This window comes from Acanthopagrus latus, chromosome 10 (assembly GCF_904848185.1).
Source record: "Acanthopagrus latus isolate v.2019 chromosome 10, fAcaLat1.1, whole genome shotgun sequence".
Lineage (NCBI taxonomy): Eukaryota > Metazoa > Chordata > Actinopteri > Spariformes > Sparidae > Acanthopagrus > Acanthopagrus latus.
In genome coordinates, this window is record NC_051048.1 from 22,296,297 (window position 1) to 22,323,056 (window position 26,760).

General features: G+C 40.4%; 1 protein-coding gene across 10 annotated transcripts in view; it reads right to left on the minus strand.

Moving 5' to 3' along the window:
- mark2b (MAP/microtubule affinity-regulating kinase 2b) overlaps positions 1-26,274 on the minus strand; it is a 50,237-nt gene extending 23,963 nt beyond the window's left edge. For 5 of the 10 annotated variants that reach the window (XM_037112618.1, XM_037112617.1, XM_037112616.1 and 2 more), the window contains exons 1-9: positions 24,923-26,273; positions 7,859-8,026; positions 6,333-6,386; positions 4,927-4,975; positions 4,672-4,737; positions 4,248-4,318; positions 3,878-3,934; positions 1,988-2,224; positions 585-704 (exon numbers count right to left, since the gene is read on the minus strand). In XM_037112618.1, the coding sequence (XP_036968513.1) occupies positions 585-704; positions 1,988-2,224; positions 3,878-3,934; positions 4,248-4,318; positions 4,672-4,737; positions 4,927-4,975; positions 6,333-6,386; positions 7,859-8,026; positions 24,923-24,973 (873 nt within the window). In that variant the 5' untranslated portion in view covers positions 24,974-26,273. Of the gene's footprint in view, positions 1-584; positions 705-1,987; positions 2,225-3,877; positions 3,935-4,247; positions 4,319-4,671; positions 4,738-4,926; positions 4,976-6,332; positions 6,387-7,858; positions 8,027-24,922 lie in introns of all 10 variants that reach the window. The other 5 variants (XM_037112614.1, XM_037112619.1, XM_037112622.1 and 2 more) reach the window with 3 other exon arrangements.
- Between the last annotated feature and the right edge of the window lie 486 nt (positions 26,275-26,760).

A 26,760-nucleotide genomic window follows, 5' to 3' on the forward strand; every position in this document is an offset into this window, starting at 1 on the left:
TCGACCTGTTGGCTGCTTAGAAATGCAGACTCATTGTACACAGACTTTAACTTAGGTGTAAATTAAACAGTCACAGGTCTGAATTCTCACACTAAAGCTTGAGTCTTCTGTGTGTATTCTAACCGGGCCACCATAACATTTAGCAAGTCAACCAGAGACAAGGCAAAGACAAAATTAGTCTGTTATTAATACAAAATGATAATGGGAATCAGGTTATCAAATGGTAAGGTACACCTGTTACTCTTCAAAAAAAGTTTTTGTTGCTACCTTTACAGTCCATTAATCCTTAGTTCACCCCAATTTAGTTACTGATAAATCCCAAACTAACAAGTGTTTACTATGCCTTTAAAAAGCACTTTGCACTTTAGCAACAAACTCACATACAGCTGCCGGAGCAGGTCCAGGTGTGTGAGCCACATTCACCATTAGACTGATGAACAAACAATCTCTGGCCTAGTTGTTAGGAGATTTTGTTTTTTTGTTTTTTTTCTTATGCAAAATTAATCAAGCTAAATATAATGGATTTTAAATCTGGTTCAGTTTGAAAATGACATTTGTGTGTGTGTTCATACAGTGCAGCGTACCTCGAGGCTGCCTCTTTTGGAGGGGTTCAGGATGAGGAACTTTTTAAGCAGATTCTCACAGTCCGTAGACATGTAGAAAGGAATCCGGTATTTACCACGCAGCACACGCTCTCTCAGTTCCTGGTGGTGGATAAGGACATGGAGAGTCAACAGCAGATTCTAAAAACATTCACACAATTTTTTCTCTCACATCCATAGATTCTGTCAAAGGGTAGCAAACTCTGTGTTCACCTAAGCACAAGTTAATAAACATTTTAAAAAGCTACGTTTCTTACACGGTAGTGGCATAGTAAGTGGGTGGTATAACTAAAATAATATTGTTCATAGACTTTATCAGTCATACAATCAAAATGTGTTATGTTCTAGATTTTTCTTGTATTGTTGCAGTCAAGTCAGGCACAAATAATCAGAATCACAGTCTTACAATCAGAATTTCTTTAGTGGTCTTTAATCAGCAAATTACATTTTAATGATGTGCCACTAAACGTATTAACCTCTTCCACATTACTCTCCCCACTAGAGGAGTCTTTGTAATTATAATCTATGGAGACACTGAAGGACAAATGCATGCAGACAGCCGTTAACACTGCTGTGATGTACGTAAATGGATTTCAAAGAGTTTTACACTGAGGTCCTGTGTTGACATACAAATCTATCAAACTGGAAAACAGTGTTAACCTGGAAGTTTACTCTTTTGAAGTGCTCAAACATTCACACGAAACTGTCTTAGTTGTACTGTTTGCACTGTTTCGGTCGAAGCACTATAAAAAGGACAAATGCATTTCGATACAGCGAGTGAAATGAAATCAGGAAACATTGAGGCTCATTTCTGTGAAATAAATAGTGAAATCAGAAATGTAGGTGTTAAACAAAACTCCAAACAGCAGGAGGTAGTGCAAAGGCATCCTAGATAAAGCAGGCATGTTAATATCAATATCATCTTATTCAATGTCATATCGCCCACCCAAAGTGTGTCTGCACTTCCAGAGTGAGTCATGTGGGTACTGACTGAATGCAGTGTGATAGGTGGTATGAATAAATGTGAATAACTATAGCTCACAGGAAGCATTGGATTCTTTCTGTTTAAAAACAAATAACAGGTTTCAGTGTCTGTTTGTTGCATCACACCACCAAACCCCAACACAAACTACTTGGGTTGGCACTTACACATTCACTCTCTCTCCTGCTCTTAATTTTTGCATTTTGTAGGGCAGAAGTAACTGAAACCAGCATGACAAATACTACAAACACCCACAGAATATAGACATCCGCTTATATAACCCACATGCACACACGCTCAGGCATCGTACACACACACACACAGGCAGGCACACACACTCACGCACGCACCCACGCACGCACACACACACGCACATGCACACACACACACTCCTCTTCCTGACCTTGAGGTTCTGCCCATCGAAGGGCAGCGAGCCGCTGACCAGTGTGTACAGGATCACCCCCAGGCTCCACACGTCCACCTCAGGCCCGTCGTACTTCTTGCCCTGAAAGAGCTCCGGGGCAGCATAGGGCGGGGACCCGCAGAACGTGTCCAGCTTGTTCCCCAGAGTGAACTCATTACTGAAGCCAAAGTCTGCTATCTTGATGTTCATGTCTGCGTCCAGCAGCAGGTTCTCCGCCTGCGGACAAAGTGAGGGGGTGAGAGGAAAGCATAATTATGATGTAGTGAGCAGAAGGATGCAGAGGCAAACAAGATGATAAAGATGGAGAGGAGGAAAGATTATTATTATGCAGGGTTTATTTTTTCTGAATACTACATGTGCTAAGAAATGAAACACACTGAGATAACATATGGAAATAACATTACATCTTCCCTTCCTTACAGAAAAATCAAAACTACAAGAAATGTTTAAAAGGTTTAGAGTTTAACAGGCCATCCTGTCATCCAGTATCAGTGTAACAAAGATTTTCTCTGACATGCAAATGAGTCTGACGATAATCTGTTTCACAGAAACACCTTTCTGTGGGGAAAGAGGAGGGTTTCAGAGTAATGGTCTGGGGCCTACAAGTAGCTCACAACGGGCAAAGTGAACTGCCACAGTTTATTCCTGTGTCTTTTGTATCCCTGAGCCTTAAGTGAGCCAGTGAGCGAGGAGGCTGGGGTTGCCTAGCAACAGGTGCGCTCTCCTTTTCACTTGCTCTGAATACTCTGCTGCTTCTGTGTGTTCGAGCATGTTCAATGTGTGCGCGCACATTAAGTACAACCACTGACATCATCTCCGTGCATTGACCTGAGCAATAAATGACCATCGGCATCTGACAGATTTGAACATCTTTAGCTGATTAACACTTTACATTTAACACTTTACAAAACAAATTTCCCCGTCTGTGGGACATTAAAGGATTTCTGATTCTGATTTGTCTGTCTTAAAGTCTTTGAAGTTACTTTTTAGAAAAGAAAGAGCCACTGAAAATCGCTGGATCCAGCAGTATTAACCATATCAAGAGAAGAATTGCAGCCATGTGTTTCTCATCTTAGGAGGGTCAGTGTTAGAGAGCAATTTTAGCCTCACTATGAAATGCAGCCTCATCACACGGTACTTTAGCAATGTAGGACCTGTTTAAGTGAAGTGTGTGCCAGATTACACATTACAACCCCCCGATCAAGAGTGATTATGATAATGTGCAGGATGGTAGGCATTATAGTAATGAAAACTGTCTGTTCTCAAGACGTTTTATTTCCCATGCGGCCTTCTTTGTAAATGCAGATCATTTTACCTGCTTAAAGCATACAAAGTATCTTATGACCTTGGTCAAAGCGCTGAAAATGTTTATTAAAATGGCAAAAATAGCCAGGAGCGGGAAAAACAAGTTCGAGATTAGAGGTTCCTGTAAGGTTAGTAATCATGATAATGTCTTGTCCACAGGTCTGCCTGCTGGCACAATAAGAGGATTTACAACTCTGCATAATACTACAAACCAAAATGACCTGGAAGCATTAGACCTGTTTGTGTGCTTCATTTTTGGCACCAACTTATGTGAATCAAAGACAGGAGAGAGGGATCCAGTCTGCGACAAAACAGGAGAAATACATAGGAATACATTCGTGAATGTTCACATGGGTATGTGTGTTTAAGCCTCAACACATGAGGAGGGACGTTATATCATCTTGTGATGAACCTCTAGTGCCCCTGTTCATGAGGGCAGGATTTCATCACAAAAAAATCAAACCCTGCCTTGAGGAATAATGTGGAGAGGAAGAGAGAGACTGCACGCACTCCTGCTTGTACTATGAAACTCAGTGTAATTCAATAATGTGTGTATCTTCTCACCTTGAGGTCTCTGTGTACTATACACTTCTGATGGCAATACTGCACCGCTGACACAATCTGGAGAGTGAAAAAATGATTGAGAGTAAGACAAAGATGGAGACAAGTGAAAAGATGACACGATGGACAAGTTGAAATGATTCTAAAATGAAGTAAGACACTTAATTAGGGTTTCATCAGAGAGCAATGGCAAGGAAAACTAACAATAAATCATGAAAAACACTGAAATACAAAATGCTTTTTTGTACAATTGAAGCTTGTTTTTTTTAATTATTTATAAATCAAGCAAATGTTACTATTGTTAAGAAGCCACTTTTAATATCAGTCTAATATGCCTAAAAACAATAGCAACTAGGCTCTAACACACACAAACCTGTCTGAATTTGGCACGGGCTTCTTTCTCCTTCATCCTGCCATGGGCCACCAAGTAATCAAAAACCTCTCCTGGGTGACGACAGAAAAAATGAGAACAGATTTAGTGCTAGAACCTGGTACTGGTCTCTTTAAAACAAGAGTACTGGGTCAACCGGACATTGAACTAAGGCATGTCCTTTAACAGTGAGATAAATATTCGACTAATTAATCAAAATGCAAACACTTAAAAAACAAGCTTTTGATTTGTATTTATTTCATAGATTTTCAATGATAAAATTTAAAGCAAATAAACACCTTGGTCAAAATACTGACAAGCCTGTACAGTTGGAGGAAGGGGAGCATTTTTATTTGGGAACCTTCGGATTCTAACATTTAGAGCGTCAAGCCTCAGGGGGAATGATTTCACAGTGACACACACTTACCTCCACTAGCGTACTCCATTACCAGGTACAAAGTCTTCTCTGTCTCTATCACCTCAAAGAGCTTGACTGGAGGTGGAGAAAGAAAGGCAAAGACAGTGGATTGGGGGTGGGAGGGAGGAGCAGGGGAAACAAGAGAGTTGAGACGGACAAGGCCAGGGCAGCAAAAGTGAAAGCAGGAATAAGAGAGAAAAGAGATTATTATGATTTGGCCCGAATACAGAACTGTGAAACATTGATTAAATATGAGTGACTCACCTATGTTGGGGTGATTCAACATCTTCATGATCCTCACCTCCCGGAAGAGCTGCAAGAAACAAGCCACACAGAGTTGTGTGTCAAATGAACCGTCAGATAAAGTTTTCTGTCAGTGTGAATGTGTTGTGAGTTACATTTATATTTTACACAATTTGTGCAAATTAATTCATACATTGTTATTTGTGTCATTGGAAAGACTCCAGAATCAACATTTGTAAAAGGTAAAGTGACACAAGAAGGCTTCACTGCCTGCTTTTTAGCATGTGTGTCAAATTACTGGAAGGAAAACACCAGTTAGAATAGTTAGTTATAAATTACCATCAGGAAAACAAGCAGCACCAGGTCACATCCAAGGTCTGGCACAATGGAGGATTTTAAAGTTAAATAAACAATATCCTGCTGTAAACTCTCACATGATATCTTATACTACTGTGAACAAAGTACTTATTTAATCAAGTCCAGGTCAACGTCATCCAAAGGTGTGAAGACACATTTCAATCTACAATTATGTATTTCCTCAGAGGAGGCAGGTCAAACTAAAACTCACTGGAAGATTATCCGGAGGACACACCAAAGACCGACCGCTAGGAGCTAGCCTACATCTATCAAGGTGTCACAGGTGTTTACTACATTCAAAGACATCTCTAAGTCACCTTTTCACCGTAACTTCAAAACCATGTTATATTTGGGAGCAAAATAGTATATCAAATCAAGCTTTAAAGCTGATCTTATGTTTTTCATGACTTTGACACCACCTACATCAGTTACAGTGCAGCTATGCACTACAAACCCATCACACAGGAGATCAGAAGTTCTCTTTAAATTCTGGTCCTAGTGCGCATGGATGTGCATTTGAATGTGTCTGTTCATTCAATGTAAGGGTATGCAAATGTTTCTCATTTTTATACGTCTTAAGGTTTTCTTGCCATGTGTCTGAATTTGCAGAAGTGTGTATTCTGTGTGCAAGCGTACATGGTTAGAGAGTGTGCGTGTAAGTGGACAGACCCCACCCTGCCACCATCAAAAGAAGTAATTGTAGCTTGTTTCCTGTAATTAAAACTCTCTCTGAAAACTAGACCACTTCACAAAGAGAGAGAAACATAGAGAGAGACAGCGAGAGAGAAAGAGAGAGAGAGAGAGAAACAGAGAGAGAGAGAGAGAGAGAGAGAGAGAGAGAGAGAGAGAAACAGAGAGAGAGAGAGAGAGAGAGAGAGACAGAGAGAGAGAGAGACAGAGACAGAGAGAGAGAGAGAGAGAGAGAGAGAGAGAGAGACAGAGACAGAGACAGAGAGAGAGAGAGAGAGAGAGAGAGAGACATCGGGTAGATGACTTGAAAATGACTTGAGAGAAAAAGAGAAGTGACTGAAATGTGCGTGTGTGTGTGTGGAAGAGAGAGGGAGACCCACCTTCTGCAAACTGGATGAGTTGAGCTGTGTCTTATCAATGATCTTTACAGCCACCTAGAAGCAAAGCAAGAACATGTTCATTTATTATTACACTTTTATTCAACAATGACACTTGCTGCAGTGGGCTTGACACGTCTCACTCACACAAGCCTGTACGGCTACAGCCATCACAGACACACAGCTATCTTTTTGGAGGTGTCACACACGCACAGCGATGCAATCTCACAGCATTAAGTGATAAACACACAATCACAGCAGGTGACAGTTACATAATAGGCCAAGTATAAAGACAGGGACACACACACACGGCACAGCTGAGCCATGGTTTATACTCATAATGAAGTCTACAGTTCATTATCCAACAGTGAACACCAGTTCAGGAGAGGGATACGGCACAGAGGTGAAGAGGGAGAGAAATAAAAATAGAGAAACAGACAGATGGGAGAGAATCAAAGTGAGAGATGTAGAAAAAAGGATGAAACAGAACAAGAGAAAAGAGGACACAGAAAGAAAGGAAACAAAGACTGATCTCTTAACAAGGACATGGAAAGAGAGGTCTACTTCTCTCTCCCATTTCTGTCTTCCACTGTCAACTAAATCCTTTCTTCCACTCCTCTTTCTGGTTGTGCTTGTCTGTCTAACTCTTTCATGCCCTCTGACTCTCCCTTGTTTTCTGTGTGTGTGTGTGTGTGTGCCAGTCACATGGAGTGTTATCAGGGTGTCAGGCACAGAGCTGTCACACATTGACAGAGCCCGCCCACCCCTCCCCAGCTCTCTCTCTCTGAAACACAGAACGAGAGTCGACTTGACTGGGCCTCAGACCGAGCCCGGCATGGGTTCACTGCAGACGCAGCTTTTCCCTTAAAGGGACAGGCCACAACGTTACATCACATCTGGAATTCACAGTAAGCTGGAGACATTTAGGCTTCTCTATTCAAGTTGACAATGGTGATCTAATCTCCTGCAGCAGATGTACCATCTCCAAAGCCATGCGAGCCCAGGACCAGACCAGACCTACTGTGTTTCACAGCATGAGCCCTTCCCTACCCTTAGCAAGCAGGAAGCAAGATTAACGTTAAAAAAACAGCTCAACATTTATAGCGTTTTCATACTTTTTACCACATCAGCCAATTACATACACCTGAAGTCTTTTCTACTCCAGATAGTTTTAGGTGATAAAATAGAAGCTGGCTAAAAAATTGAAGTAGTAAGGTTTCCACAACTGCTAACAATGTCTTATGGTAGTTTTACTTTGTTTAAAATAGAACAGTCGGAGCAGTTCGGTGTTTGACAAAGATCTTGACATTTCTTCTTTTTTAACAGGCTTTCTTAGCCTTGCTGGTGACAAAGCAGTTTAAAGTTAAATAGAGTCTCAATAGTAAAAGCATTTCTCCAGAAAGTGACCGAAATGGCTAAAAATAAAAGTCTAAAAGTTAAGTTTAGAAAATCAGTCACATTGTCAGTGGAACCAAAGGACGGACTAAAGCTTTCAGTCCAATCTAGCGTGTGTTTGCACGCATGCCTACCTCTTTTCCGGTGAGGACGTGTCGTGCCAGTTTGACCTTGGCGAAGTTGCCTTTGCCGATGGTTTTTAGCAACCGATAGTTACCAATGTGCGGCTGGTCATCTGATGTGGTCGTGGCAACGGAGTTCCGACATCGCGGCATACTGGAGCGGCCGGATGACTTGGACTCCTGAGAGGAGAGGAGGCAAAAATGTAAGCAAGAGAGGACATGATGACTCGAAGGCAAAATATGATAGAAAGTGACGATCAAAATGTACTGCAGCAAAAACAAGGGGAAACTTTCACATCTACACTTTGACAAAGCTGTCCTGAACACTTTGTATCTATGGGACATGTAATCACAGGATACTCAGCTTTTAACGGACAGATACGTTTAACAAAGCTTTTATTTCATGTTCATTTTCCATTTAGTGTCACTGGCCCATTTCTTCATTTCAAGGGCTGAGATTCATTTATCTCTTAGAATGGTGGCACTTCATTCATCCATTTAAGTGATCCAAGTAACAAAAAACACATTATTAATATGCATTAAAGAAAACTGGGTTAGGTAACTGTACACATCTCATTAACATGGCTGCCTCTTTGAGAGACCACAATGCTTCTAAAGCAGCAGAGAGAGTCTCACTCAAACTGAGCTTTTAACATTAAAGTCTGTGAAAATGAACCTTGAATCAAAGCATTCAGGTCAGTCCTAACTATGATTAAAGTGAAATAAATGTATCTAATAGATTACAAATATTTGAGAAGACACATTAATTTATGTTTATGTAGAAGAAAGAAACTGCCAAAATCAAAAATAAATAAATGGCACAATAAATACATTAATATGACATTAAACACACCAAAATCTACAGCTCTCAATTTTAAAAAAATCAATTTAAATTGGTGTACGAGTCTTTTGTATTCAGGTAAATTAGTCCAGATTACATCAGCTCAAATGCCTTAAATTCTGATCAAGGATTAGAAACAGTCAGCAGAAAATTGGTCTATAGGACTAAAGCTGTACTTCCACATGGCGGTTATTACATTTCAATCTGCATTAAAATCTGATGGCAAGATTAGGACTAGAGAAATTAAATGGACATCCAATATTAATCAGGATCTTCCAGGCCTGTGGAGAGACTTAAACAGCAAAATAACACAAAGCAACCTGGACTTTGTCATAGAAAACAATATTTTATCACTCAAAAAAAAATGTACAAAAAAATCATGTTTTCTCAAATTGTTATTGGAAGATACGCCTAAAATCATTCCACAAACAAGCAAAAGCACTGATTACAAATAAGTGATGTACAATCTTAGCAAAGAACTGCAATTGTCTTCCATGTTCTTGTCCTATTTAACGCATAGCCACGACTTATATTTCCTCACAACATCAAAATGTATAGTTTCCTTGTTAGTGTAACATAATACCACTTAATATTTGGATACAGCTACATGTCCCCAAGAGCCAATGACAAAACACTGACTATGCACAGTGGTTGCATAGTCGGTTCCCTTTTGTAGAGCAAGTGTGCTGTGACAATGAGCTTAGTTTGGATTTTCCTTTTGTCACTGTTTTACTGTGGTTAATGTTTCACCCTGTAGCCAGTTACAGCCTCCACACAATATTCATCTTTTTGTGAGATATTCAGCTTCAGAGGAATAACAATATATTTTACCCCCTGCTTGCTTTGACTGTATCTGAGTGACTTTAATTTGAACCCACAAGGCCAGTAGTGTATGAAGTTATTTTAATAGACTCTATATATGGAAACAAGGAGTAAAAAAAAAAAAAAAAAAAAAAGCTTCAGTTCATCTTACAGCAGACAGTAGGTCTTTCGAGTCACACACACACCCACAAAAAGAAAACAAAACCTTGCTGTGCTGGCAAGTTTTGCATGGTTGGCAACTGCGATTGGGTTTCAACTCCAGGAAAGGGTCACAGCAAGTGTGTGTGTGCGTGCGTGTGCATGTGTGCGTGCGTGCGTGATCTGAGCGGACAGGTGACAGGGATCAGGGTTAGAGGAGAGGACGACTGGCTCCAGGGTGACGAGACCCAAACACACACAGGCCCTGGGACACAAACGCCCACGCACAGACACAAGAATACACACTGGTGTGGGTTTAGACATGCGCGAGGATACGTGGTGGCATAAATCGCACACACCTCTCAGAGACTTGACACCACAGAGAGAGACGATCCAGTGAAATTCACACTGTTGGTGTGGAGTGAAGGGGTTTGCACACAAATGTTCTCTTTCCCTTGCTCTATCCCTCCAACGCCGACTAGTTATTTTACTCACCAAATTATCTCTTTCTAATTTGAATAAATTAGAGGCTTGCAAATTACGCACAGACCACTTTTCGACTAACATCTTCCTCCCTCTGTTGCCATATCTTGGGCCATGGGAAATGAGGATTACTTCATTGTGTTTGTTGCTCCAGATGGTATGATCTAACGTCTGCACCCCCACCCCTAACATCCTCATACTGACAGTGAAGACCTGCATAAAGTGTAATAGACTAGATGAAGCTTCAGTACAAGAGGGGGAATTGGGATTAAAAACAAATGACAGTTGCATTAAACCCTGAGGACAGGGGAAGAGCCTTATGAGGCCTTGAGTGAGGGGAAGCAAATTATTTTTATTTTTGGAACAAGTTGGAGAGGGGAAAGGGAGAACAGACAATATGTCATATGTGGACACTATTTGTGACATTGACGCCCAATCTGACCGTACAAAGCCGATTTCCTGATCAGCTGGGCTGTCCTCACAGAGGTTATATGATCTGTCTCCCTCAGTCAGAGAGTACTGCTGCCCTACATAGTGCCTGGAAGTCAAATTTTAACCTCAGCAAACATTTTGACTCTCCAAAATGTTCTAGAAGGTAATGAGTCCTGCCATTTTTCGGTTCTGATGGTAATATAAAAGGTGAGATAAATTACACATGAAAGGAGCTCAAATTTTTAAAAAAAAGGTAAAATTCCTTTTGTATACACAGACACACAGATACAAAAAAAAAATGCTTTTGTATTGACATAATCTTTTCAGGCTTGACGGAAGATTAGCGGGTACAGCCTGACATATGCAATCCACTCGTGGACTTCTCCATTGCTGTGTTTACATGCAGCGAACTGACCAGGTTAAGGTCATTTTATTGGAGTCACGCGATTTCTTGAACATCATTTTAAAGAAAATGAACCAAAAAAACCCATCAAATTTTCATAATTGTGGTAGATGACTGAAAAAACTGGATTTCTTGGTCATGTATACACCTAACTAGGTTTGGCACTGACTTTTGTCAAGTGCAAATGAGCATGAGGTAAGAAGACTAAAGGAAAGAAGCAAAGGTCATGGATAAAACTGAAACGAAGCATTGCCTCTGGCTTTACAATTACAAACTGAAAGTGTACAGCAGCAGCAACAACAGTGGCAGCAGAGTCACAGCTGGATGAACAATAGCAGCAAGTGTTACGCTCAGACAAACAAATTTGTGTTCATCATGAGAACTTTATATTAAAAGTCAACATGTGTTTTATCGGTTACATGCTGTTAATGTGAAGCAGCAGGAAATGTTCAGTTTGCATAAGCAGTTACACAATACAGCACCTTACATACATACAGCAGCTTTTCATGTAAGATCAATACTGGATTTTGCGGTCACACAATGGGGGAGTTAAAAAAATATCTGTTATTCTGTTAACTTTGGCACATGTATGCTTAAAAGCTACCACCATGCATGAAAACTTGTGTTTTTTTAATGCTCTATCTCAAGGGTAAAGCTGTCACTGACAACACTGAATAGAGACAACATTAATGCATGCCTTTAAAATGTAAAGTGCTGATATTGGCAAGCAAAGATCAGCCCGAGGCACTATGAAGACAAACATGATATGTATATGTCACTCTTTAGACAGAGATAACTTGACAACATTCAAAGACACAACAACCCTTCAAAGGACTTCTCTAGCTGCCCATCACTCTGACAACACATTCAAACCACACATGTGTAATGAATCAACTAATCAAGGCTCCTGAACAAATGCATGATCAATCAAGGGGAAATTGTTGGAGCAACTGCCAACGGGGACTTTCCACAGCAGTAGTTTAAAAACAGAATAAAAACATATCACTACAAAAATAAAAAGTCTCAAAATAAGGGAGCATTTACATTAATAAATACCTGAAACTAAAACACAAAGCACAAAAAATCACAAGAGGAATAGTATTATGGGTGTCTGCCATGTAAACTGCATCTACAGCAGTGGAATCCCATCTTTGACCATGCTGAGCTGTTTGGTAGAGATACACAAGGATCAAAAGGTCAATACAGTAACAAAGCAGATGCTGGCATCTAGTAAAGTTTGTTATCATGAGTCCTTCAGCACTCTAACAAAGTGATTAATATTAATGTCAATATCAATTCCTTGGTGTTAACCAAGATGTCAGCATGGAATGTTCATAGTTACATTTCTGAGTGGCAATTTAAGGAAAATGTGCCATTTAAAAAGCAATTAACTGCATATAAGATTTTAAAATAGTTTACAGTTCAGTACTCTGAGGAGGACGCCTCTATTATCCAGCTGTCTGAGAGGGGAAAATGTACAAATGGACAATGTAGCTTTGGATTAGGTTGTACAAGTTTAATTTCCTTGTTCCCCCCCTACTAAAACGCTAAGTAAAACAGTGTCAGGCTTTCCTCTAGTTTCAGAGAGGGCTGAAACAAATCCTAACCAGCTAACTAAAGCTGTACAACAAGTCCAACCTTGGTACAATTGTACTACAATTGACATGAAGGTCAGCAGACAGAGACAAACTGTCAGTTGTTGTTTGACTGGTATGTAAATAGATCATCCCCCAGGAGAGTGCAGGCTTGACTTTTAATTATGTAGTCTACAGACATTGTACAAACTACAGCAAGTTAAAATTCAAGCGTGTTTCCTTCTTTTACAGTCCTTCACTCTTTAGTCTTCATTCTCTCCTATCCTCTTTCATGTCTGACTATTTTTGTCTTCTGATTCTTCCTTGGTTTTTGGGCAGCTGCAGGCTGAGCTACCCCCCTCCCCCAACACTCATATCCACCTCTCCTCGCTCTCTTCAGTTATAATTATAGATGTGTTGGAGGACAATAAGTGACATCATTGTTTTGTTCTCACATTACTCTTTGATGTTGTGTGTGACTCATGAATACTAACTTAAATCTGCTAACATACACAGTTTAGCAAAGAACTAACTGACTTAAGATGCCAATGTACTCCAGTAAAGAAAATCTAATTTGACATATTCACAATGGCTGACAAACTGCAGTTGAACATGGAGTTAAATGCACACTGACTAAAGCTCAGGGCTTGTCAAGGACAGTCACACCAGCTAAATGGACTTATTGTGAAAAGAGATGTCAAGGAAGGATTAGAGGTTGTGAAATTGGAAACACAAGGAAACAATAAATGTAAACAGTCACATTACACTGTTAATTGCTTCAGGTGACACTAAACAAAGGACAGCTAGCATGGCCATGCAATCACGTGTAAGAAGCTTGTATGGTTAGCTACACTGTAAATCATCTACTGCTTCAGTAACAAACTGAAGAAATGGAAGTCGGAAAAACAGGGATTGAAGCATCTGCTCTATGAAATCTAATGTACTCTCATAAATCTCACAACCCAAGTGACTTGTGGACAAAAAAACCAAAGAAAAGGGGATCTGGCTACACAGGGCTAATGGTGAGCATGGCTGACCAGCATATCTCTTGGTTGCCTTGCAAGTTATGTTTTCATGGCAAAAATGTAACTTTTACAGTATTATGTGTTTCTGATTTTCATTACCTCCATCAAGGAGGTCAACTTTTCACCTGTGTCTGTTTGTTGTCTCAGGGGATAATGCATGGATCTGGAAATAAAAGCTGGCATATTTAGCTGGTACCTGGCAGGGGTAAGCACTCTCCTGCCATTCTAGATCGATAAAGCATTTCTTCCGATCACAAAAAAAATGCATCCAAGTTTTTTTTAAAAACAAGAATCGTTTAGCTGTATGTCTCAAAGCATCAAGCCCGTCTAGGGGGTGGGAGGAGGGTCTTTGATGTTCTTTGCCAACCGTGTGGAGAGATCATTAGTATAGTGTTTATATCCGGCCTCATAATTCAGGCACCATCCTCTCTCTCTGTCTCTCTCTCTCTCTGTTTGCAGTTGAGAACCATTTACTGCCGCACTGCAAATGCAAGCATGCACACGTGACCAAAACACATACACATACACAAAGCATTAATGTTAATCCATGGCAGTCCTGGTTGTGTTTTGACTCAAGCCTCATTATCACTGACCTTTACTAATCTGAGTTCTGGGAGGAAGCCACTCAGATACAACCAGATGGAATTTAATACAGCTCGGTTCAGAAAGTAACCTGAAAGGACAGTAACACATGAAGTGCGCACAGCACACAACTATCTGACAGCTAACTGACAGCTCATCCCACATGCAAGAGAGGCACACACATCATTAACAGCAAGGAGGCAAATTATCGGCAATAAAAAAAAAGGGATGAGCTAACAAATGCAAAATGAACATGACAAAGTGGACAAATCTGGAAAAACTTATCATTTACGATATAGTAAAAAATTAAATTCTCTCTCCCACCCTACTGCGTCTCCACATCACGTTCATCAAGTATTAAATCAATCTTATCAGAATTTTGATGTGCAAAATATGTCAGACCAATTTTTTATGTATTCTTCATTTCTGAAATATGGAGTGTAATTACACAGACTGTTTATTACTTCAGTTATACATAATTAAAACACAGCAGCATTTCTGCCAACAAACAAACTGATAGCTCATTGGCAGCTATAATTAGTTGTTTATGCAGATTTCTTTTTTAAATACATCACAACCTGCAGTTAACAATTACTCACACATTTCCCGCTCATTTGGAAGATTTAACTACAAATTAAGCCCTTTGTCCCTTCCTGTCCAAAGTCTACTGTAGTTTATCACTGTAAGAAGAAATCAACAGACCACTGAAGATGGACAATTATAGCAAGGGGGAAACTATATTAGATTTAATTTAATTTAGGAATAACAAGCTGCAAAACCTATTATGGGTTTAAACTAGATCTAGGTCTTAATACTTCCACATTGACATTTCCCACCACTTTATGTGCGGTGTTTCCCAAAGGTGGGAGAGCCTTCTGTGGAGATAGAGGGGACAGATTCTGCCCTGATCAGGTTTTTTTTTTTTTTTTTTAAACCCCTATCCCAATCCAAGTCCTTGAATACTGAGTAAATGCTGATACAGAGTCCTAATCCGATACTCAGACTTAACCAATATTTTCCTGGATAATACAGCTGTATTAAGAAAAGAAGTCCCAGCATTCAAGCTGTTCCTTAATATCTTTTTTTTCTAATTTTGTTGAAACCAAGTAAATACTTTCATACAGCTCATTCTTATTCCGCAGATGCTATTGCAACACTGGCCTCCACCTTCCTTGTGTTAGCAGGCGAGTGTGTGATGCTGCACTGTGACAGCAGACCCTCTTGTACAGCAGCTGAAGTGTGTGAGACGCAGCCCACGCTTGGTGCCTCCATATCATCCACTGCTTTTACATATTCCTTACGTTGTCATGTGAAATGACGTGAACGCGTTGCCTGTCTATTTCAGTGTTTGACATCTCCTCAACTGTCTGTTTGTTTTACATGCACTACTGTATGAAACCCATGAAACTGGTGCACATATGGTACGCTGTAACTTGACAGTAGAGTCAGTGTGATGTAATGCTGAGATGGTGGGGCATACCTGGGATTCAAGAACTCCAGGTGACAAAGATAACACTGATCCTCTACCACAGGGATGAGCTGGTTATCCAGAGAGATTAATTTAATTACCTGCCCTGTAATATTTTATCATATCAAATGTGTAGTATTAAATGCAGCTCTTTTGTTTTTGTTTCCCCAAACGGTCGTATTGCAGATGTTACATGTTGCCAGTGGACTGCTTTTGCTTTGTACTTTAAGTTTTTTCCACATTGCAGACATCTGATCCACAGGTTTGCCAGAATAACATTACGCGCGTCTGAGTTCTGTCACAAATTGTGCTCTGACGTTAAAAAAAAAGAAGGAAAGAAAGAAAGAGAAAAAAAACGGGCTGTGGGAAAATGCCCATATCGGACCCAATATCGGGACATCCCTAACAAATCCCTTATGAAAACATTTATAATCAATCATCTGTGGACATGTTTTTTTGTTTTCTTTTAAATATGAATATTTTTATTTTTGTTTTGTTTTTTAGTGTAATCTCCACAAATTTTGTAACGCACTAACTACCCATTTCCACTGTCATATAGTCCTAATTGGAGGCCTGCACACTCAGGGGGAAAGAGAAAAAAAACAAGCTGTTAGAACAGTCGACCCTGAGTTCATTAAGAGCTGTTGTAATGTCAGCTACATGTAGCTTACAATAAGACCTGCAGGCTTTTATACAACTAATGACGACATGTAATCTGGGGAAGGTGTGGTCTATAATGAACCACCTGCTGTAATTTGCTGAAAAATTACTGCAGTTAATGAGCATGAACTTGGTAACTACACTTGTCTAAATCAAATGTGTTTATTAATTAATTCTGTCCAAACAAGCTTACCATGACTCCAAGGGGGGGAAACTGTATTTTTATTATATATATATATAATATATATATATATATATATATATATATATATATATATATATATATATATATATATATATATATATATATATATATATATATATATATATATATATATATATATATATATATATATATATAAAAATAAAACCACATAACAAAAGCTGCTGGTTTGTACTGAAATTTGTGGGTGGGAGGACACACACATGTACACACACACCTCCCGACTCTAGGTCGTGATGGCTGTGTTGCCATGGAGATTTGTCGCTTGCTGAATCCTGCCCTCTATCTTGATGTTGGTTTGTATCTATTTCATCCTTCCTTCATTTTCTCCTCCTCTTTTACTTCCTCCCTCCTCCCCCACCATTCTTTTTCTTCCTGCTATTTATATGGTTATGTCTCCATTTATACGCCTCTTTAATGGCCAAGACGGGTTTCCAGAAAAATACACGTGACAAAGAGTATGCTGTCGTTTAACAGTAGCATATCAGTCTATCAGGAGATGGTCAAAAAAAGCCAACGTCACACTCAATAAGTACAATTTTTCTCTCCTTAATAACCACATTCTGTTTTCTATGATAAGTCTCACATTTAAACATCCATTATGGCTGAAGCAACATCTGCAGACTGGAACTACTAGCTAATTACAGGAAAATCCCAACAGGGAACAACTTTGGGAGTACTCATGTGAACTACCCCTCTAATGAGGCGGAAATTAAAAAGGACAAAAGTTACAACGCTGAAAAAATGGCGGGGAGAAATTCTACGGCACCTGTTTGACAGTTCCTACATTTAAACTCATAACAGAAAGCCAGCTGAACGGGACAGGGTTGTAAACACTTCTGCATAAATCATCATCTTTGACAAAGGGAAGGAAGCAATTAACAAATGCTGCACTTTACACTGAAGTCACACGTATACAGTAAATAAAAGGAAAACTGGGATACATGTGCTGCCTCAGGTCAGCAGGGAACCAATTTATAGAGCAAAAGACAGACAACGTGAACATGTTCTGATATAAGACTGAAAATCTTAAGGGATTCAATCTATAATCTATTATATTTTCAGTCAAACCTTTTCTCACTCTGTTTCACACCATTACCTTGCGTCATGAATAGTTGTACTGACTTGTACTTTTTATTTAACATTTATGGGCTTCTTCTTTCTTAAAACAATTCAAGTTATAGCTTCGAAGTGGAGCAAACAGTAGCCATCTCTGACTCACACTTGTAGATGGGTTAGGGTAAATGTCTTTTGGTAACAAAGCAGAACATTATTTCATCATGCCTGCGTTTCAGCAATACATTCTTAATCATGCGACCTACAGACAGGGATCACTGTAGACAAGCTGAATCAAACCCCAGTCTATCCTTAACTATGACAATACAGCTCCACTGCCACAAGTTGTAGTGCTTTGGTCAATGTCTTGCTTGTATGTTCCTCTATGGCCTTTTCTAAAACTCTGCAGAGCTTTGTTATATACACTCTCCACACACATATGGCTAAGTACATTTGTGAGAGGCCCCTTACTTTAGCAAGGTGGTGTCACGCTGGGTCTCAGTTTGCTGTGAATATAGTGTTGGGTGCATGTTCTCTTGAACTGGATTACCCCGGTTCCCTAGGTATGTGTATATTTGTGTGTATGTGCCTCTGTGTGTGCACATGTGCGTGTGTGTGCGCATGTGCGTGTGTGAAATCAATTCAGAACTCTTGTTTGCTCTGTAGCTGTCACAGTTGGGACACACTGCACAGCACTTCCTTGCGTGCCCTTGTTCTGCTGCTATGCAACTGTGTGTGTGTGTGTGCGTGTGTGTGTGCGTGTGTGTGTGCGTGTGTGCGTGTGCGTCTGTGAGCCATCAGAGTCAACAGGCCTGTGCAGCTTTCACAGGGTGGCTGGTTTGAAAAGCTGATGATTACATGTATACATAGATGGACAGCAGTGTTATGGCAGATTTGGGCCACCTCATTGGATTTTTTAAATTTTATTTCACATAAAACATCAATGAAACAACTCCAAGGAAAGAACAGCCCTGGTGTTTTTTCAGCTAATGCCATATATAGGCTGACATGTAAATTTGACTATTGTTTTTTGGGAGTAAAATACATCCTTTCACATTTTCAGATGGGAATCCTGAAATAGCAGGTCTGAGATTAAAAGAATGGTGTGGTGCATCTGTTGGTAGATTAAAGGTGCCATAATGTCCAAAAGTTAGTCTCTTTTTTTTTCTTTTTTTTTATTCGAAAGTGCCTTTAAACTAGCCATCAGAACCATTAGTTTGTAATGACACAGCTATATAGTGGACACCCATACCAATCCCCAATCACAGCTGTGGCTGCAAAAGCAATAGTGGAGCTGATGTGAAAAAAACATTTCTCAGTGCCTGCACAGGGCTGTGAGAGCTGACCAATCAGAGCAGACTGGACTTTTGGGGAAGGTGGCCTTACAGAGACGGGCACTAAGGTGTGTTCAGACAGTGAAGAGAGGTGTTTGGACAGTTTGAGAAAAATAATTAGAATAATAATGGGCCTTTAAATCAAAGCAAAGGCACAACAACAAAAATTCACAGCAAGTTACAGAACATGTATTCCACTAAAATACTGGTAATTAAAGATGGGAAAGTCTAAAATGAAGACAAAGATGACAAGAAAAAATAAATACATAGGTCTGATGATTTTTGTCTTTGGGGATACATTTGATTAAGCAATTGGGTTAAGTGGCAAGATGGTAATAATATTAGGGTTTACACTCTACCAATCACAGATAGAAAATCATCAGCCAGATCTTGGCACCTTACTTATTCCAGATTCCCAATATGTGATTTAAACTCCAAGTAACAAAACGTTAACACTCTGCCTGGGTTTCTGAATCAGTGTGACTCAGCAGAGATCAGAAAGTTTCCTCCAGTGGACGCAGCTAATCCTGCAGGCTAAGAGTAGTGAAGGGATTCAGATTTAAAGCCTCAGAATCAAATTGGGCAACAGTGAGGTCTAGTAAAAGCATTTCAAACTAGCCTTGTTTCAAAGACGCTTAAGTAGATGAATCTTGGTGTCGTTTAAGTAACACCACGACTAACACCTCTGACATGCATCGTCTTAGCTTTGATTTGGGAAATATGTTTTTGGAGAACAAGGTGCACTGCTATCACTTGGGTGAAGCATCAAGTGCACAATGGACGCTTGAATGTTTGCCACCAACTACAAACCATACTGAAAACCACTTCATAAAAATTTACCTTTATCTTAGATAATGACAATACATATCTGCACGTATTGCACACAATCATAACAAAGCTGCAAACTGAAAATAACATGTTCATTTAACGTTTGAGTGATCAACATGAATTTGATCACAGAACGAGATCCAAATAATGACGGCAGACTGACATCAGCTGACTAAACAGAAACACTGAATTAGTCCACACACCTTCACCTGAATGACGTCAAGGCCTTCAAATCGCAGGTCTACAGTTGGCTGCCACACCTACACCTCGGCTCAACAAGAAAGGCCTGTTTTACCTTTCCAAGACAATCCAATACACACGCAAAGCACTGAACTTCACTGCATTGTCGGGTGAACACACAGGTGGCGTCTGCTTGTCATATATTTATAGGTATATATGGCAAACAGAACTCACTGGGTCCAAATGTCATTCCAATCCAATTAACGAATAACTGCATTTGTCTCTATGAGCGGGGAAAATTAAGGACTGCTTGTGTTTGTGTGTAAGCCGGCAAGAACCAATGTGAATGTGATTGAGTAAAGGATCTCGAGTGAGAGAGAGCGAGAGTGTGTGTGTGTGTGTGTGTGTGTGTGTGTGTGTGTGTGTGTGTGTGTGTGGCAGGTTCTCTGTTGCTAGGGCCTTGGCTAGCTTTGTCTTTCTGTTCATCTGCCTAGTGACTGGTCTGGTAAGGAGAGAGGCATAATTTATGGTTTCCTGGGCGTAATAGCAACGTGTGCATGTGTGAGTGTGCTATAGATTGCTTACAAGATGACTCATTCAAGGGGAGCATGACTGATGACAGGCAAAAAGGTGAACATAAGAATATTAAAAAACATCTCCAGCAACATACCTGTGGCAACACTCACACATTCGGTACTTCTCTCTCATATATATTGAATTTCCAGCTCAGCCACTTGCTGGGAGATTCTCTGTGAGGTGTTCACACACAAGGTGTCACGTTGAAGGTTACAAAGGTCAAAGTAAAGAAGAGTGGACCCAGGTGGTGACGATATTCATATCGTGATTCTGACTTTTTGTGAAGTAATACATAGCTGTATGGCAAATGCCCTGGCCCACAATCAAATTCAACATTTTGGTCTGACTTTGAATTTTACAGTCATGATTCCACACTAATGAATAAGAATTCACCACTGATGGATATGCTATCATTATGTTAGACTGTCACATCCAGATTAGTACAAATAAACAGGTCATTGGTTTAAGGTTTAAAATGTGCTCTTAGGAGGACAGGGACATTTTGCAATGCTCTATCCTGGTGACTTTTGCAGGTTAGGTTTAAGCAAGTTCAAATAACAACATTTCAGCCAAAAGCAAGATACCAGAGTACAACATAAAAACATCACGCTTCAGTGATCAACAAGGAACAACAAAAGATTGTTACAAAGAACTTAAATCTCTTCAGAGTAAACCATCTTCCCAAGCAAATCCATAAAAGATTTCTGGCAATGTTACCAGTTCAATTCAGTTCATTACCCACTAATACACATTGTTCTCAGAGAAAGAATCACAAATATTATTGATAATGCCTCTGAAAACGATGACTCATTTAAATCATTTTCAATTAAAATTAAAAATCAAGACATTCCCAATCAAAAATCAGATGCAATTTTTCTTACCTGGTTGATAAAAATAAAGACCATACCATAACAACCTATAATTGATAATTGATTATTCAAAACTGTAATTCAACTTGCAAATCATCTGATGAGATTACAATGAATGTCTAATCTTTTCAAAGTATTTTGTTAAGCACTAAGGTAGGCTGGAATACACGGAGGAGGTAAGGCAGCACTTTATGCCTTCACACATGTCATCCTGTGATTTCTTCTTCATTTCCTTGTTCCTTGTTTTGTTTCCATTGGGGACCGTCTTGCATAAATAAACTATAGGTAAACCCACTGTAAACACTCAAATTTAGTCCTAGGTAGTCAAACAATGAGGAAAAGTCTAATTTGGACAAATTAATGATTCACACACCTCCATGTGGGGAGGATCCAGCTCGCTCAGCTAGTGTGCAACAACAACAATGAAATGGAGGATGAAGTAACAATTGAAGAGGCAGACCAGTATTTCTGGCTGCATTAGTCTGTCTTTTCAGAAGATGTGGCTCAATGAATAGAGAGGCAGCATTGTAAAACAGGAAATCAGACAATCAAGAGATTGTGTCTGGGGAAGTGGACAAAGAGTGCAAACCTACAGCAAACACATTAACAACAGAACTAAAGCAGAGCCCCATTTTGGACCAATTTACTTAAACAATTTAATATATTCTGAGACTAGTTATACTTTGTGTTTTCAATAACCTGCTTTATCACTTGACTTACAATGACCTCGTGTCACACCGAGAGTGTGTCGTATTCAAATAAGTTCCTCAAACTCACAGCCAGTACCAAACCTTGTGTAACATGAAAAACATGTCCAATTGAAGCCACTCCAAATATCTGCCATTTCACGCTGTCACAAAGATGTCACAAGCCACTTCTCTACACTCGATAGCTCTCTTGTATGTGACGGTGTCTGTTTATAACAACAGCATGGTGCTCTGACTTGGTCAGTACCTTTTACATTAACTTTCTACAGCTCAGTTTGCCTCACGTGTGTAAGAAAAGGCTTTCAAACTTTCCAGCAAGTCCAGCAAATCACCATTAGGCTAATATGATGTAAAACATTCAAACAGCCTTTCCATTCCAGTTACTTGTCTGCAGATTGGTGTGAATATTTACAGAATATCTGCTTTTAGTGAGCAGCACATTGACTAACTGGATGAAAATATTTACCGAAGTGTCTGACAGGAACAGTGAGTTATGTCAACGCTGAGCCCGTCTTCATGTCCGGTGCCATTTTGTCCTGTATGATGAGACCTGACACCAAAGCCTTTCTATACATGGCCTTTAGAACAGACTGCGTTTATGACAGAGTATCCATCTGTGACCTTTTCCCTACAAACCCAGTTATGGACATGCCATGACCCCAAACTTTTACTTCCGACCCTAAATCCTCACCTGGCGCTGTAGGATGAGTAAGGGTCCATTCAGGTCATCAGCAGAACCACTGCAAAGCACACAAGGGCCTGTATTGATACAGGCATGTTGCTTAAGGGTACACAAACAAGGCATACCAGGAAGTTGAGCTTGAGGGTTATTAATCACTAAGATACTGCACTTTGGTTTTATACCCTTTCAAGCCTGAGTGTGCAACTGTTAAAGTTATCACAGCAGCAGTTTATCTCCCTCGGATCATCTTGTGGTCTGTGGAACAAGGCTGCTTGCTGCACACTACAGGGTATTCAAAAGTCTAGCTATATTGACGGTTCATTCTCATGTTCTGTACATGTATGTTCCAAACACACTAAACTTATGAAATGAACCTTAAAAACCCACTGGATATAGAGAGGCCATGTAAATGTGTGTGTGGGTGCTACAGACAAAGTCTTATATAATCAACTGTACTGTTTATGACCTCTGTTCCAGGTAAGTAAGGGTGCAGCCATGAAAGAATACGCAAGTGTCACTCCCCCTGTGTGTGCCTACACTTATCTACCTACCTACATGCGTACATATCAGTCTACACGTCGATCTACTTCTGCTGTAAACTCTAATGGAAGCAGTGATCCATTGTGTGAGACAAGCCAGCACACACACCAGCGCTCCCAGTGAGATCATGGTATCAACAGACAACTTCCGTCTGCATTTCATTTGTACAAGAAGCGAAGACAGACTAAATCTTTTAACCTTTGAGTCTTCAGTACCAACAGGTTTTCATGTGAGCACAGATCTGCATTCTGGTTGGCTGCACTGCCACAGTAAACACACCTGGGTTGGGCTTTCAATGTCTCAGGTACAAAACTGTTTGACAGAGGGTGCAGCTCCTGGGAATTACCATTTAATAATACTCCATTCACTTATCATGGTATATGTCTGTCAGTGTTGTTAACTCATGTCTAATCAAATGTGTTTGATGTGAACACATGTGCTCTACTAATGCTGCTATACTCAAAACTACTGACCACCTCTGAAAATAATACCACACAGCATCTACGTTCATATACCTCGACACTATACAACACAAATATAGAAACAGGTTTAGCTTCACACACGTGCCGAGATCATCTGCTGCCTCCTCAGTCAACATGTAGACACACACACACACACACACACACTTTTCCATCCAACGCTCAGTAGATTTTGCATCACATGATGCCTGTCGACAGCTGTCCAAGTAATGCAGGTCAAAGTCTTTATCAGAAACTATAATGGTTTTCATGCGAGAGTGTGGGTTTTTTCTGAATTTCAATGACTCTAAAGATAAAACTGTCTACAACAGTGAGACAAACACTACAGTAGTTTTGTTCTAACCTTCCAGTAATGATTTACAGAGCACGGCCAAGGCATTTCTTGGTCTTTTACATTTTCAAGTATGCCACCAAAGTGTTTTTCTACTCAAATGAATTGAAACATTAAACCTTTCTGAATGTACAGCTTTCAAAAACTTTTGCAATTTGATACATGTATTAATGTTATTTATAGTGTGTTTTGGGGGCCCTCTGGATAAGGGTCAGTCACTTTATGTCAGAAGACGATGTGTTCTGTTTGTGATTGCCTTCAGTTCCTCTGTGCTCGTATAGAAGCTGAAATGACAGCTAAACTTCTGGGAGCCAGTTTTCACAACACTTGATTTCATTCCACATCGGCCATTGCTGTAAAATGTACTTAATGATTAATGAATGATGGCACCTTGTATTTTCAAAGTTTGCATTTGCACTATATATACAGTGGGGTTAGGTTTATATACAGTGGCACATTGGCTGAAATAATATCGTGTCTGGCTTATACGTGGATGCTGGTTTCTGTATTGTCAACTATGCAGATTTCACGTGGACCTGGCTGACAGGGCTGTCTGTATTGCAACAGGTCAAAGTAATGAAAAGTCAAGTAGGAGGACATGCCCCAACACACAGACTAAACAGAAACCTAAATTTGTTCTTCTGTTCTGCAAGGAGTGGGAAATCCAGTGAGTGCGTAGGCAAGCTGGTGAATCACTGCTGTGTGGCAAAGACAACAGAGGAAAGGCATAAGACAACCAGAGACTCTGGAAGGCCATCTAGGCCCTCACCCCACAGCACACAAATACATTATTTCATGGGCATGTATCAACTATTGAAGAATTATTTTAAATGCACATCTTACCTGTCCAGTCGAATTCTCAATGACTTGCACCAGAGGGATCCTTGTTGACATTTTCGAAAGACTTGAAGTTGCCAAAAAAGGGAAAAGGAACTGCGAAACAAGGACGATTCGTCAGTGTCTATTGTGCATTTAAAACCTGTCGAGTTGATGGTAGAGGGAAATTTCCAACAGATGTCCAGTGCTAGCCAGCTAGCAGCACGACAGATAGCCCGTGAATCAACAAGTTGAATCCCACATCAGCGGCTAGCCGAGTTAGCCAGCTAGCTGGAAACTAGCTAGCGGCAAACGCACGTCCCATGTTTGTCAACACGCACAAAACAGGAAAAAGCAAATGACCTCTTTAGCTTCGGTCTGACTGTGAAAACATTCAATTTCCAATTGGCATGTATTAGCGTCGATGGAGACCAGCCAGCTACCAGCCTAAAGCTGTGACGTTTCGGCCAGCTAGCTACTTTGCTTAGCTTGAAGAAAAGTTGGGCAACGGTTGTATTGAACGAGACAAGGTTCAATTAGGCAGGTAGCATGCTAACCTGTAGACTGCTAACTAACGTCCGAGGAAGCCAAAACTGTCACCGAAAATCTACAACAAGTGTTTATCCAGCGTCTTCATAACGCTGTGTCGACGCCTGTTTTTCTCTTTTCGTGGCAGATATGTTTCCTTTCAGGTCTGAGACCAGGTCCGGGGTCTACAAACTTTCAGGCCAAAGTTATTCCCGGCGAGGTCTCGACCTTCTCAACTCACACAAAACAATTCAAAATGTTCCCAGGTTGATATCCAGGTTAGAGGATCCAAAAAATAAAAAGCAGTACCATGTAAAATGGTCACATGGCAAGTGAGAAACACGAATTAATTTGTTGCGCTAGCTAAGTGGCTGACCAATATTAGCACCATGTAGCTAGCTAATTCGGTGTTTCTTTCGAAGCAAAGCTAGCAGGTTAGCTTATCCTCCTGCGGCCGCAGTGGGGGTGACTGCCACAGAGCAGCCCACAAAACTCAAAATCCACGGAAATCACCGGCGCTCTTCCTTGTGTTGCGTGATTGGAATAAGGTCGTTCACCAGTGCTGCACTGCAGTGTGGCGATATACCAGTTCGCCCCGTCGGTACACCGACTGCTATTATTCCCGTCGCGAGCCGACAGAAGCAGCAATCATCAAGTTGTAAAATCCATTATCGGCAAACTGGGCTTTTCTTTTTCGGAGGTGCGTGTCACGGGCGGCAGGGGGAGAGAGGCGACGAGCTGCGCCCGAATGCAGTCTATGCGCACGATCCTGCCCTGATACCGGAACAAGCTCGCGGCAACATGGCTGCTTGCACCACGACTGAAAGAGGAGGACGAGAGAGGGAGGGGGTTCGGTCTGTGTTCGGCTGCACTCGGCTTTTTCCGAACCTTTCAGGTTGGTAAATGGCAGGTGCAGGAGCTTGTTGTGTTCCTCACATCCTGCCAGCATGTGTATGATTTAATATTGTAATAGAGTATATAGCGGAGGACTCAAGAATTAACACAGATCTTGGATACACATTTGTGGTGGTGTTTCTCTGCAGCAGTCTGCTGTGAGTGGAATAAAGACAGGGAAAGACAGGACAGGGGCCCACAGAAAAATCAACATCCCAGTAGGATGAGTGAAGGGACCCAAGAACTGTGTGCTCCAGGAACCTGAACAGCACCCCTACAGAACAGTCCAAGTCTGTGCAGATCAGTTTAATGCACACACGTTGATCAGTGTTCCTCAAAGCCAAGAAGATGTCTTGTTTTAGTCCACAACTCAGCAAATATATTCACTTTACTTTGCATTGAAGAGGCTTGAATCAGAGACAGTTAACCTTTTTTCCTCTCAA